At 41.6% G+C, this 14,669-nt stretch overlaps 1 protein-coding gene across 1 annotated transcript in view; it reads right to left on the minus strand.

Moving 5' to 3' along the window:
• Positions 1-14,669, minus strand: part of Arhgap26 (Rho GTPase activating protein 26) — a gene marked incomplete in the record, with an annotated part of 431,142 nt that overhangs the window by 189,854 nt on the left and 226,619 nt on the right. Inside the window, 1 exon segment of the mRNA XM_013512302.1 lies at positions 14,028-14,064. Coding sequence (XP_013367756.1) covers positions 14,028-14,064 — 37 coding nt within the window.

Consider the following 14,669-nt stretch of genomic DNA (forward strand, 5'->3'; position numbering starts at 1 on the left):
TTGTGCTTCCCAACAGACCAAACTCTTCAGGCCCAAGAACCCCTTTCTGAGGACACCCTTCCTGCTAATGCTTACCTCAACCCTCAGGCCACAGAAAACTAAGCAGTTAGGCAAGAAGCAGCCAAATCACTAATTTTGAACAGACAGGACTTTCTATACCATAGCTTGACCTGTTCAGACGTAGTCTATGAAAAGAGCACTCAAAGCACACATCCCAAAGTTACCCCGTGTGTGCAAATCTTCAGGAGACAAATCCTTTCCAAAGGAAAGGAGCAGATCTATTAAATTAGGCTCAACACGCAGTAAAAAGGATTACCACTTTCCAAACTTTTCCCCCAGGAAACTTATTCCATTTTCTTCTGGTTGAAAACAAACAAAAAAGCAACAAAACAAAAATAAAACTTGTAAGTTTTTTGTGGAGAAATGAAATTTGTTGTATGGAAGAGCTCATAAAAACAAGAAGCCTGTGAAATAAAAGAAGTTGCTGCCCCACTTTTAAAATGGATGGTTGGACACAGGATGGGGATGGTGAACCTTCTAGGGCTTTCAATGATAACAAACAGCTGTGGCACACATGCCATAGGTTCACCACCACGATCAGGAGACTGCCTGGAGATGCTGTGAGCAGGCCACCATTTCATGGGCAGCTCCAGGTACACATTCTCACCACAGAAATTTACTCAACTTCCCAGTGGGATTTGCTCTTTAGCATATGCTTGCCTCCCTCATTTTGAGTTTAATCAATTTCAGCACCATTAAAAAAGCCATGACGGGACATACCCATATTGAACTGAACACAAAGCCACCTGGAGAACAGATGTGTAACTGGCTCCCCCAGTCAGAGGGGGCGCTCAGGCATGCCGCTAACCACGTGCAGTCCTAGGACTGCCACGGCTTCCTGAGCTGTGGCCCCTGGAAAGCTGGCCCCATGGCAGCAACTGTCACTCTTCCAGGGGGGCCCAGAAAAGCTGGCAAATTGGTTCTCCATTATTCAAATGCAAATTCTCTGCTTTTCAACGACCTACAACCAATTTTTAATCCCAAAACAGTGCCTGAAGAGCTTGCTCACTGTCTAGATTAGTATACACTAGACCGTGCTAGATTCTCTCTGTACCAATGGATTCAGAGAATATAAATTAATGTAAACATCACCGAATCAACAGAGAAAGAAACAGCAGGTAGCAGAAAGAAAATGACAAGCTTTAAAGCCAGACAGACCTGGATTAGAATCTTATCTTCCCTCCTCTTTCTGGATATGAAGTTAGGCAAGGTATTTCATTCCTCTGAGAGTCAACTTCCTCACCTGGACAGAAGGGATAACTCACCAAGGTGTCATGAGGGTTAACTGAACTATACAGTCATTTGAATGCCACATAACTTCTTTGGTATTCAATAAATGGTCAGTTTCAGTAAGGATGCAACTACCTCCTATTATTTGAATCAAACTTTCTAGTTGATGAAATGCTTTTCGTACTCAATTTCATGTTACTCTTACAATAATGCCATGGGGTACTATTGCTACTCTTCTTACTAACAACTTCTTGCTGTGTTTTCATACTAATGAATATAATGAGGAGTAATATATTACAGTTTATCAAATCATTATAGTTTATTTGATTTTTCCAACCTCTCTGTTTAGTTTTTACCATGAGAAAAGCCAGGCTCATGATGTTAAGTGGCAACAATGATGATAAGCCTAGCTAACATTCATGGAGACACACTACACTGCTCCAGGATACACACTGAAAAGCATCATCTTCTTATCATCATTACCATTATCCTTATTTTGCAGACAGAAAACCTAGGTTTACTTGGGCTAAGGAACTTGCAGCATTAGTAAGTGGTGGAACCAGGATTCTGACTCAGTCTAAACCTGGAGCTCATTTTCATTCAGAGGACAGTCAGAAAAGAATTAAAGGAAGGGGACCAAGTTTTCAGGACTCTCCCTCTTCTATTCTAGCAGCAGTTTTCAACTCCAATAAACAGGAAAAGCAAGGGTGCAGGAGGTATGATTGAAATACACAATGAATCCTTAAATTTTAAAAATGTATTACAGTAAAAGACACATTGCCATGCCAGTGTTAATTGGAAGTTTGTAGAATTACTATGTTTAAATTGAGTGGAAACTCTGTTCTTACATAATGGTTACATTGTTGCTATTTTAATTGCTGCTTAGCTCAAAATATACCCCCTTGCTTTGAACACACTTTTTAACCCTATCATTCTTGCCATTTTCTTTTCTTTTTTTTTTAAATCAACTTGCCTTTTTTGAGGGGAGGGGACTAGGAATTGAACTCAGGACCTGCACTTGTCAGGCAGGCACTGTGCCACTGAGCTATATTCCCGGCCCTCTTGCCACTTTCTGAAACAGTCCTCAAAGTTGCCTTTTGTGAGTTTCTTTTTGTGTCTTTAGGAGGTATGATCAAAAACATGGAGAGTGCTGCTGCTGAGTGCCATCCAAGGAAAAAGCCGGCTTATAAAAACATCACAGTGTGTCTTTATCCTTCTGTTCACCGGATCTGGCACCAAGTGACTTCTGGCTCTTCCCTCACCTCAAAATGGCCATGAAAGGTGAACGTTCTGAATCCATTCAGGACCTCAAGGAGGCCATGACAGTATAACCAGGCTCATGAAAAAAGACTTAGACAACTGCTTCAGAAAGTGGAAAGACCGAAGTGATAACTGTGTTTGAGGCAAGGGTAAGTATTCTGAGGGGGACTAAGGACAGTGTGTCTTTTACTGTAATATTTTAAAAATTTTAAACACCATATTTTTTATCACATCTCATATTTGTTGTAATGTGAATCCTAGGCCTCTCCCAGAAATCATGTTTTAGTAGGGATGAAAAGTCCACTTGGAAAAAGACTCAAGTAACTCACCTATACTAAGTAACTCAAACTATTACCACCAAAGTTAAAATAAAAATGAGTGTTGACTTAACCAACTGTCAATATCTATGCTATTATATTCCCCACCGGATATTAATGATCTGCCAAAGTTTTGTGTTGACAGCTACTATGGTTTAGATCTAAAGTGTCCTCCAAAAGTCTCATATGCTCAGAGGTGGGGCTTTCCAGAGTGACTGTATACTGGGGGCTGCTATGATTAACAGTGGATTAATCCACTCCTAAGTGCATAGCTAAGTGTGTGGCTACGAGGTAGGGCCCAGTCAGGGAGATGGATCATGGGCTTGCTCTGGCTCTTCCCTCTCTGCTTCCTGGCTGGGGTGGGTTGAGCAGCTCTCCTCCACCAAGCCCTTCCTGTGTGCCATTCTGCCTTACAGCCAGCTGACCACGGACTGGGCCCTCTAAAACCATGAGCCAATATAAAACTCTCCTCTTTTAAGTTGCAGTTATGAGATATTTTGTCCCGGCAGTAGAAGAGTGGCTAATTCAATATTTAATGTTGACTTATGCCACTAGTGGTATATGAAATTATTCCAAATGGTTAACAAACATTCTAATGGGCACTTATTTCAGTGAGTATTGGAAATCTATTTATGACACACAGACTATTTCCTTTTTAAATAAACTAAGGTAAAAATGATGAGTTGATCTAAAGAAAAACAGTAAGTAAATAATAATAAAGGCGACACATGTTTATATAAAAAATTATGACAGTGATACACAGATAATACATTTGAGAGCATACATTCTAACACGTCCCAGGCCAAGGATGATATTCAACCTGGCTGGAAGGATGAGATAGGAAGGTACCATATTCTGCCAGCAACAGATCCTGTTCTAATAAAGCCATCTTTGATTCCTTGCTTCCTTGGATCCTATATCTAACGCACACCCCACATCCAGCCCTTAGCCACTCCTATCAGTAATAACTGAAAAACATATCCTGAATCCAATGACTCCTCGCCATGTCCACTGCCAGCCAATACCTTAACCCATGCTACCACCATCCCTTTCCTACACTGCTGCTCTAGCCTCCCAGCTGGTTCCGTTTCTGTCCCCTATGTATTCTCCACCAGCAGCCAGCAGCCAGAATCTTCTTTTAAAAACATACATATATTCAGGTTATTCCTCTAATGAAACTCTCCAGTGACATCTCAGAGAACTAAGCACACAATCTTATCTCCGAAACTCACACAGTCTAATCCCAGCCTCTGTGACCACTCCTGTCCAGGACCCCTCTCACCAGTCAGTCACAGTGGTCCTTCCTACCACTCCTAGACAGAACACAGCCAGTCCTTGCCTCCACCTTGAGGCCTTTACACATGTTGGTCTCCCTGTTGGGAACGCTCATCTGTCAACTTCTGATATGCCTCCTTTCTTCCCTTTGTTCAGGGTTCTCCTGGAATGTCACCTCTTAGAGAGGCCCTCCCTGCTCCAGCTATCCCGGTTAGCTATCCTTCTCTTATCTCTACCCCTTGCTCTTAACTTCTTCATTGTGCTTGGCTTCACTGGAAATTATACCTTTATCTACTTGCTTTCTTTTGCTGTCACTTTCTCTCCGTGGTATAAGTTCCACATCACACAATATATACATGTATTGAGACCACACATATTACCCTGTTGTTATATACAATTTTTACGTTTTCATGTATCAGTTAAATTTAATTAAAATTTAGACAACAGTATAAGATCTATGAGAGCAGATATTTAATCTGACTTATTTATTACTGTATTCCAATAAGTATTTCCTGAAAGAACAAACATAATCTGTATTTTCACCAGCTGAGACAGCAGGAACCAATACGTAAAAACTCCTGACACCCTTGGAACTGCAAGTGATGAGCAGCTGGCTGAACATCTTGGTATCTTCTAGAGTCCAGGGCCCCTGCAGCAGAGCGTATGAGACAAAAAGGGCTGACAGGGATCACACTCATCCTCTGACCTCTAAGCAAGAGTACTGTTAATCAGAATTTCTTTCCTTTAGCCTACCAGATACACAGGCATCTACTTTCCTTTTCATGGTGTCTGGGGGACAAACACACAGAAAAATAAGCTGAGAGAGACAAGATAGTTAAGAAAGTATGATAGACACAAGAAAAAGTCCTTTTCCTGCCTGGAATAAACCTATCAGCTCTCCACTTGAGTCAGTGGAGGCTCTGAAAAAGCTATAGAGTGTTTCGATTCTTAGCAAAAGTCAGGTAACCAAAGTGGCAGCATCTGAGTTCTTACATCACAAAGGCTGAGGCCTACACACCTGTTTGGGAGGAATGGAATGTTTCACTGTGGGTTTCTACATCTGCAGTTTCCTAGTTCACCCTAAAATTCTGAATCGGGACCGCACTGAAAGAGCAAGGCTTATGCACTCTGGTAAAGCCAAGCAGCTTCATGGGGACCATCTGTTTCCCGCATGCGGATCTGAACATCCTGAGAATGAAGTAGAGTCACAGTCCAGTGGCTTCAATTCTTCCTGCCTCCAGGCCCAGGTAGTTTTGTACTGATTTCTCAACCAAGAGAGATCATGAGCAGCCTCACGAAGGTGGAAGAGTTTAAACAGAGCTGGCTACCTCCGGCCATCAAGACCACTCTCCTGCCTTTACTCATCTGTTCTATCCCCTGCCAGTGCCCTAAGAATGACTGAAACGTTCTCTGGTCACAATAACTCCTGAAGCAGCAAGGGGCAGGGGAAGAAATGGCACTCAGAATCAAAAGCCCTGGTGTCACCACACCCTGGCCGTGAGCCATGGGCATGCTCTGCCTCTCTGACAGCCCTCCTCACTATTATAAAAACTGAGTAAGGTAATGCCTGTGAAGGCACTCCGGGAATTCTAGAGAAATGGAACAGTGTCATGCTTTTATAGTAATAGGCTCTGGTTTGGGATAACAATGACATTTTTGCCAGTAACAACAGCAACGGGCAACATTTAATGATTACGCATAATCCCAGGCACCACTGAGCAAAGGATGTTCATCCTAATCTCACTGAATCTTTCCCACACACCAAAGATATCCCCGTTCTATAGAGAGAGAAGCCTGGAGAAATAACTTTTCCAAAGTCACACTAGTAAGCTGTGAGGCTGGGATTCCAACCCATGTGACAGTTCAGAGTTGATACTCCTACCCCGACTAGAGGGACAAGTACTTTATATTACAGGCTCTGATAAAGCTTAGATGCAGAGTAGGCTGCACACTCCAAAAACTCTCATTGGGGTGGGAAAAGAATGCCTTTAGGTAACTGCAAACTTGTACTCAGGTTTCACATTTGTAAGTGGGGTCAGTAATACTAACCTACCTTTCAAGTTCTTATGAGAAGCAAATGACATAATGTATGTAAAACAGTGAGCACACTGCCCAATACATAGTATGTGCTCAATAAACATGAACCATAATAACCAAACACCTGCATCTGGGGGCAGTGAGGAAAATTCTTCAGTCCCTGTTTCAGCAAATCCTCACACTGCCCATTAGCTGTTACAGCTGCAGCCCAGAGCCTGCTTACTGTTGCCTGACTAATGTTGAACATGGGATGCCAAGGGTGGCTCATACCTCTCCAGTCTGCAGCTTGCCGTCAGTACAGAGCCCAGGTCATGAGGGGAAGGGGGATATTAGGCCATGGCAAAGGCATGCACTGGCTGCATCTGTCAATCTAGAGAACAGACTTGCTTCGTGTCTTTCAGGATAAGCAGGAAGGCTTCTGATTGTCCACACACTGATGTCCAAGGAACACTACCACCAGTCACATCTTCAAGGAGCAGGGTCTCACCAAACAAAATAGCTGAGAACCCACAGCACAGAATCTCTGAGCAAAAAAGCCATTCCTGCTCCTTCCTCTCTCTACTCCCTGCCCCCAGCCAGGACACTCCAGAGCTGGGCTGATACTGCTTAACTAAATATAATTTGAGCTCAGTGTGGCCACAGCTACTGTGCTGTACATGCAACACCCAATGAAAGGGAGGTACAGAGAATAAGCCCCTAGAACAAGCTAGAACTATGCCTTCTCAACTGACTTCTGGCTCAGAAGACAAAGCAGTGGCCACAGAAACCCACCCAGCACAGGAGGGAGGGCAAAAAAGGAAGAAAAAGGGCCAAGAAGAATAGAGGGAGCTGGCAAGTGTGTCTCCCGTCCGGCAAGCGCGTCTCCTATCAGCCCAGCCCTGGCAGGCAGCATGGAAAGCTGGAGGGGAAGGTACACTCAGCTGACTGCCTCGTGGGCCAGTGCACAGGAGGCCAGGCCGCCATGCCCATTAATGCCTTCCATCCTTCTCAGGTTTAAAAGGGGAAATGTTCTATTTATAAGCCACCCACCAAGAGAGACCTGGCAGCCTCCGATGGCTCTGATCCCAAAGGGATCCTGGTTACCAGTGACTGCCTCCCCCTGCCTCTCCACTGCAGGTGTTCTAACAGTAAAAGCCCAAAGGTGACTGGAAGCAAAAGAAAAAAACTCACCTTTTCTGCCCTCAGCTGCTTTTATGAGAGTGGGGCATTTAGTAAGAAAGTATGAAGGCCTCAGAACCCTTGTAAAAACAGGAGGCCTTGCCTTCCACTAAGGCTTTCTTTACCTGCAATCTTCAGGGAATAAATAAATCTCTTCTGTTGGACAGATCAAGGGAAGCTGAGGGAAATAGCTTCCCCTGAAGGGAATGTACAATCAGGGAATATACGATAGGCAAACAGAGGCGTGATAATGACGTCTCTGTCCATCTCCTCTCCTGGCCCTGAGTCTTGTCCACATGAGACAAGATAAGCCCTAATGAAACACCATCGGGGGTTAGACCTGAATGAGTGGCTGAAGGATGAGAGTGGATATCACAGAACACTGAAAGTGGGTCTGGAACAGCCACTCACCAGCAAAGAACCAGAGAGGGTAGGAGTGGAGGCTAATGGTGACATTCCTTGTGGTCCCAGGGGGTTGAATATATACGACAGGATAGCGGAAAAGAGCAAGGATTCTCTGGATCTCAGGAGCGGCAGGGTGGGGCGGTGCTTAGCCCATCATAAGGGCTTGGGCTTGGCCACCAGTTTCCCTCCTGATGGTGCCACCTTGTTCTCACTTAGCCCATTGACTCATTGTACACGTAGCTGTTTTCAGCAGCATTTCTGCTCATGGCAGCCATTTAGGTACCACTTTCATCCTCCCTGAAAACACTTCATCCCACCTTAAACAGGTGAGGATTTTAAAAATTTAATCTTGGACTGAGCAAAGATTAACAAAGCAAAGTCCATGGGACAAACCGCTGTCTGTTTTGTAAATAAATCTTTATCAGGAAGCACCCACCCTGTTTTCACGTTGAGTACGGTAGCCTTCACAGAGCAGCAGATGGTGAACAGTCCAGCAAAAATGAAAAGTCTTACCACCTGAGCTGTTAGTGAAAAAGCTGACCCCTGTACTAGCAATAATATTTCTAAAATCATAAAGTTAATAAGTGATTGTGCCCCACACATATTAAAATAACTATTAATATCTACACCTAAATGGTAATTTTAAATGTGTGTGTGATACTGGCATTGAGAAATGCAGTCACCAGAATTAGACAGACTTGCATAAGGCACCACTGAGAAGAGGCAGGAGGGCTGGCGCTCTCCTCTCCTGCTTCTTTTAAGAGCAGCTCTGCCAACCTAGAGGCTTCTCCTCTCCAGAAGAATTCTCTCCTACCTCCCTTCCTCCCTCCCTCTCTCCCCTCCCTCCCCTTCCCTTCCCTTCCCCTCCCTTCCCCTCCCTTCCCTTCTCCTCTCCTTTCTTTTCCTTTCCTTTCCCCTCCCTGACTCTTTTCCCTCTTCTCCCCTTCTCTCCTCTCCCCTCCTTTCCTTTCAGTTTTTGGTTTTGTTTTTTTTTTTTGGTTTTTTTTTGAGGGAATGACTAGAATACATGAAGGATAAAACCCCAGAGTTCTCAAGCATTACCTAACACAGCAGAAACTGTACTGAACTTTAATCCCCAGACTGAGTTTATTAAATTGTGGTATTAATATCTTCAATTCGCAAAAGAGAAATAGACGATCAAGAGAGGCCCAGCACTTACCCAAGGCTCCACAGCCAGCAGGATAATCTATACCCTTCGTACAGTATCCTCCATGGAAGCACCTCTGAGCCCCATGGGCAAACCCACCCAAAGGAAAGAACTTGGCATATATACAAAGACTGATGGTCAAGGATGCACAGGCCCATGTTATTCACAATAGCAAAACTCTGGAAAGGACAGTGAAGTCCAATGATAACAAAGGATCAATAAATTAAGGTATAATTCTATGGCAGAACATTAAACAACCACTACAAATGACAGTAATAAATAATTTTCATGATATGGGAAATAGCTTGTAACTTTTTTGAAGCAGAATGGAAACAAGTATATTACACTCATTTAGTATAATGCCAATTAAATAGAAATACATATTGACATTGGCAAAAATACATGTAAGACATCAGGGGGGAAAAGGCAACAAGGAAATATCTTTGGAATTGCTAGTATGGATTTTTTCTATTGAGTTTTTAAAAGTATTTAGTTGTATTCTTTTAATATTTTAGAACAAGTTCATACCATTTTTATAGCAAGAAACAATATATACTTTTAAGCCTGCTTAAGAGTACAGTTCTTTTAACATAAAAGAGCTGGCACCATCAATCAAGAGGGGAAAGAATGGAGAGTTTAGCAGATGTTAGTGGGAAAACTGACTCTTCATATGGATAAAAAGTAAGGCTGGATCTTCATGAAACATCACATGCAGTAAAATTAGAAACCTAAATGTAAAAGATGCTAAAAGAAAATGTAGTCACCTATCTTTGTGATATGAGGCAAAAAGGCTTTCTTCAAAATACAACTTGAAAATTATAAACTGGAAAGCAAGCAAGAAAGAAGATGTGAATATATAAAAATGTAGCCTTATAGATAACCAAGGACACTACATATAATTTTAATAGGTGAAAGATGCGAATACACACATGAGATATCTAAAACAAACAATTAATTAATTAGTATTGTGATTGAAAGAACTTTACATATCAATAAAAAAAGATGTCAACTGGTATGGAAAATGAGTAAGGGACACAAATAGGCAATAAACAAAAAACCAACCCAGGGAACTAGCTCAAATTCATTATTTACGAGAGAAATACAAACTGAAACAATGAACTATCATTTTGTATTTATCAGATTTATCATTTTATATTTATCTAAAAATTAGAAGGCTGACAAAAACAGGGTTAGTAAGAATGGAGATACTCATATGTAGGGCTGACAGGACTGTGGACTGTCTATGCTGGAGAGCAATATGACAGCATTTAAATGAATTCTACGCACAGTGACTTAACCAGCAGTTCCCCTGGTGAGTTTAACCTAACAAACTTCTCGTGCAGATGGACATACGCAGAGATGCTCACTGTGTTGACAGTGGTATTGAGGAGCTGGAAGTATGAGGAGATGGAGTTCATCTCTGCAAAAACAGATACACCATGGACCAAGTTTCAGGCAGAAGTGACAATCTCAGGGTACATAGAATTACATGGACAACTCCTAACACAATGCTGAACGGATAAAGAAAGATCAGAACAAGATATGCAACCATTTGTGTAACCTAAAAACATAGGTAGGTAAAAGACACAAATTTTTCAAGGATGAACTTTAAAAATTTTTCTAAAGATAGAAGAAGAATACAAGTAGGGAAAATAATTAAAAGGAACAAATGAATAAATAAAATGATATGACATAGAATGAAAAAATGAATGAATAAGGGCCCCTGGATGATGTACCATCAACAAGGAAGCATGATTAATTTTACCCTCTATACCTGAGACCAAGCACAGAACAGAGAAGAATAAAGCAAAGGGAAAGGCTCTGCAGACAAATGTGCATGTATTTATCTGTGGGCATCCTCTTGCTGACAACTGGGCATTTAAAAAATACCAGCAGCTGACAAACACTATTTATGCCCCTGTCTTATACCCCACAGGCATTGTGTACCCTGAGAGAAACTCCAAGGTAAAAGCAACAAATTCAGGAGTGCCCCCAAGGGAATTTCCTTTTGTTATCTGTCCCTTCAAAACATTCTAGCCATGTGATAGAATGTTTGCATTCAAATTTCCACCAAAAATTTTTCTAGAAAGCCAAAAGCTATATATCTGGGATATGGATGCTTGATGTGTGTAATTCTGTGAAAACAGCAAATTCCCTACTCTTAAACTCATTATCAGATTGAAAGAGTTTAGACTATGGCACGAACAGAAAGAGGGCTGCAAGACAATGAAGACCCTGGACAATGACCTACCTGGGGCAGGTGAGCTCTGTGGGTGGGTATACAGTGAAACTGCAAATTACCACAGTGAAGAGACACAAGTACAGCTTGGGAGAGGGGAAAGTTAGGAATTGCATGATGTGGAAGAGAGATCCTAATGGCAAAAGGGTGAGGCACACTAACCTACACCCCCTACTATGGTTTTACCAGTCTGGAAATCTGTAAATACTAATATCCTACAAAAATAAATCCTCCTTAAACTACTCCAGAAGAAATGACCAACTTTTAATACTTCATCTTTTTCTTTCTTGCTTGCTAGATGACTCGAATGATCACCAGACACCCAAGTCAAGCAAATCTCACTCTGTGAATAACATGATACCAGATGGAAAATTCTGTATTTTCCAAAATGGAACCTCTTATACTGTTCTTTTACTAGGAGAGGTAGAATACCTTTGTGTTTAACCATAGAACCTTTGGGACCATACAAAATTTAGACTAAATTGTGTCCCTTAAGTTTACTTGCCTCTATTTCCTCATCTACAAAGCAGTTCAAAAATACTTATCTCACAGAATGCTGCAAGGAGTAAATATGCTAAGGTATGTAATGCATCCCTAGTGCCTGACACACAGGAGATGGTCATTTAATGCTACCTATTAGTAGCTATTACTAAAATGTCAATTGTAGATAATGCATACTGCAGACCAATATTTAATGTGGAAGGCCGATGGCTTCCAATAATCCATCCTTCACTGATGATAAATATACCCTGACTTTTTTCTATCAAATACCTCAATGAGTCAGAAAACTTATTTTACTGTAACACTGTTCTATTACCTAATTTTTGAAAAATCCAATTCACATACTATGGGCAGTGGGCACCCCTTCTTAAATATATCACTATCTCCCTTGTTCTTTTTAAAGGTTGCATACTGTCCCATAATTTATTTAACCTGCTCCCTACCAGATGTTTATATTCTCTCCAGTTCTTTGCTATCATTACCAATGCTCCAATTGACTTCCCTGCTGCAAAACATTTTGAACTTTGGGGCAAATTGCTGGGTCAAGAGATAATCCCTTTTTAAAGGTTTCTAAAACATATTCCAAAAAATGCCTTACAGAAATGATAGAACCAAACAACACACCCATCAAAAGAATCATTTCAAATAGAATCTTTCTAACCCACTGGCACTTAAGCAGGGAGAAGCAGCTTCAAAAGTTACAACAAAGTCAAAAGTTACAGGTGAACTTCTGGCTAAGGGTCTCCATTCACATGCACCTCACCCCTGATAGCTCTTGTGTCCTACATTATAGATGAAGGCTGGTACAGGCATCTGTTTACCCTGCTTGGCATCCGTCTCTCCTGTCCTTCTAACTCCCCAGATTTCCCTCTGGGAAACTACCCTGCTTCACCCTCTTCAACTGTCAGTCAAGATTAGTTGTTTTCTGTGGGTGGGCCCAAGCTTGATCAACCTGATGGTGACTTTCCTGGGAATTTAAATCCCCTGACAAATGAGGCAAAGACCATAATATTACCCAGAAGATCCTTTTCCTTGGGTCCTGGCTCCTGGGCCCTAGAGCTAATCTATTTGCAAGACTGTGTCTTCAGCTCTTTACCTTCCTATGAGTTATGCTGCTGCCTTCTGCATTTCTTTACTGTTGTACAGTTGTTTCTGGTTAAGTTAGCCAGAGTTGACCGCAGATGCTCTAAAACAATCTTTCCTGATTTGGGGTACAGGGTTACTTCTTTGTTTCCTTGAATATATGCTCAAAATTATTTTCCTTGTTCAATTCTTGAGGAGACAATTTTTTTTCCAGTCACAAAGGCCTTCTATCCTATCAATAGCAATGACCCCAAACTACATAACATTTTATACTCCATAAACTCCTGGTAAAATGTGTATTTTAGAGAAAATGAAAGGAAAAAAAATTCTGTCCCATAATGGCTTTAAGGAAGGAAGGAAGGGAGGGAGAAAGGGAGAAGAGAGAAGAAAAGAAAGAGAAAGAGAAAGAAAAAAGGAGAAAGAGAAAGTAAGAAAGCTAGCTCAACCTTTTGTCCTTCTAGAGAGGCCCTGTTTTACTGACTTTCCTGATATTACTGAAATTCATCATAGGGGGCACCTCTGGCTTTTTTTACCAAGTGGATTTTACAAAGCAGATCTGAAGCCAGGCGACAGGATTTCCTTTGTACTTTAGTAGCAGCCTGGAAGGAATTTATTTCTTTCTCATATGCACCAAGGAGATAATCAGTCTAAACACTTTACCAGTAGGAGTTTGATTGCAGTCTCATTGCCTTTAGGAGATTACAGTGGTCTTGGAAATGAGGATTCACTGGAGTGCTCTGAGCCTGCCGCAGGGGAAATGTGCTATCTATTCTAACAAGGTTGCTCGGGTACTTCCACCATAGAGCAGCAGTACTGTATTCACCATCTGACTCTTTCCACTCCAAAGAAAACAGTTAGCAAGCAGTCACCTAAGACAGATGTTGCCTCTCCAGTTCTTTGGGCAGACTGTGCAGGAGGCCGGGGCAACTTTGGCTTTCCCACAGAAGAAGGCCCTGAGGGTATTGGGTATTGGTGGATTAAGTGACTTTTAAGTATTGACTTGAGCTACAGTTTTAAAACATGGGATTAAGTGAGATAATATACACAAAGATGCTATGTAAAGTATTATTTAAGTGCAAGGTGTCATTAGCCTGGTGATCTTGGCAGTCATGCTTAGTGAGTAGCCCTCCGATGTCCACACAGAGAGCCATGGTAGAAGCACTTCATGATATACTTAGTGCATGGGCTGACTCAACATGCCCACAGCACCTCCTGGTGGTTGATCCCCAGTAGCGCCTTCTAAAAGCCCACTCCTCACCCCGGCTGTAGAGAAGTACTGAAACATCATACTTACTCCCTTCACTCTGACTGTCTTTGTTCGAGTTATAGACCTGCAAAACAGAAAATAAAATATTACTTGGGCACATTTTATAGCACCCTACAGGTTCACTGTAGAAAACCATTTCCTTCCCCCTTTCCCTACTCTGTACCATGAGATAGAAGGTGATTTCTGGCCTGTGAATATGAACCCACTTACCGGTATATGCTTCAGCTGTTTTTAAATGTGCATGCATCACCTACGAAACTTTATTGCAAAATACCACATTCCATCTTTTCTAAACAGCAAGTAAACTTACGTGTATATACAAATAAAAAGGAGAGAATTTTAAAATTAGTTATAAACCATTAAGCATTAACTGTGCACCATGCAAAGTGCTAAGCAATTCACACAAATTATCTCACATAATCTACACAACAATTCTGCTTGGTAGGAGCTGTTATTATCACTGTTTCACAGCTGGAGAATCTGAGGCTTAGAGAGGTTAACTAAGGTCTTACAGCTACAAAGTCAGGGCAAAGGCACATTGTAAACTGTGAGACCTAACGGTGGAGAATGAGACCAGCCACTTTTTTACTCTATATACCTTTGTAAATTTGTTATGAGTAGAATATATTATATTTATAATAAAAACTTTTAAGTGATTTGTGAAAATCA

The sequence above is a fragment of the Chinchilla lanigera genome, unplaced genomic scaffold (assembly GCF_000276665.1).
Source record: "Chinchilla lanigera isolate Chin_1 unplaced genomic scaffold, ChiLan1.0 scaffold00014, whole genome shotgun sequence".
Classification (NCBI taxonomy): Eukaryota; Metazoa; Chordata; class Mammalia; order Rodentia; family Chinchillidae; genus Chinchilla; species Chinchilla lanigera.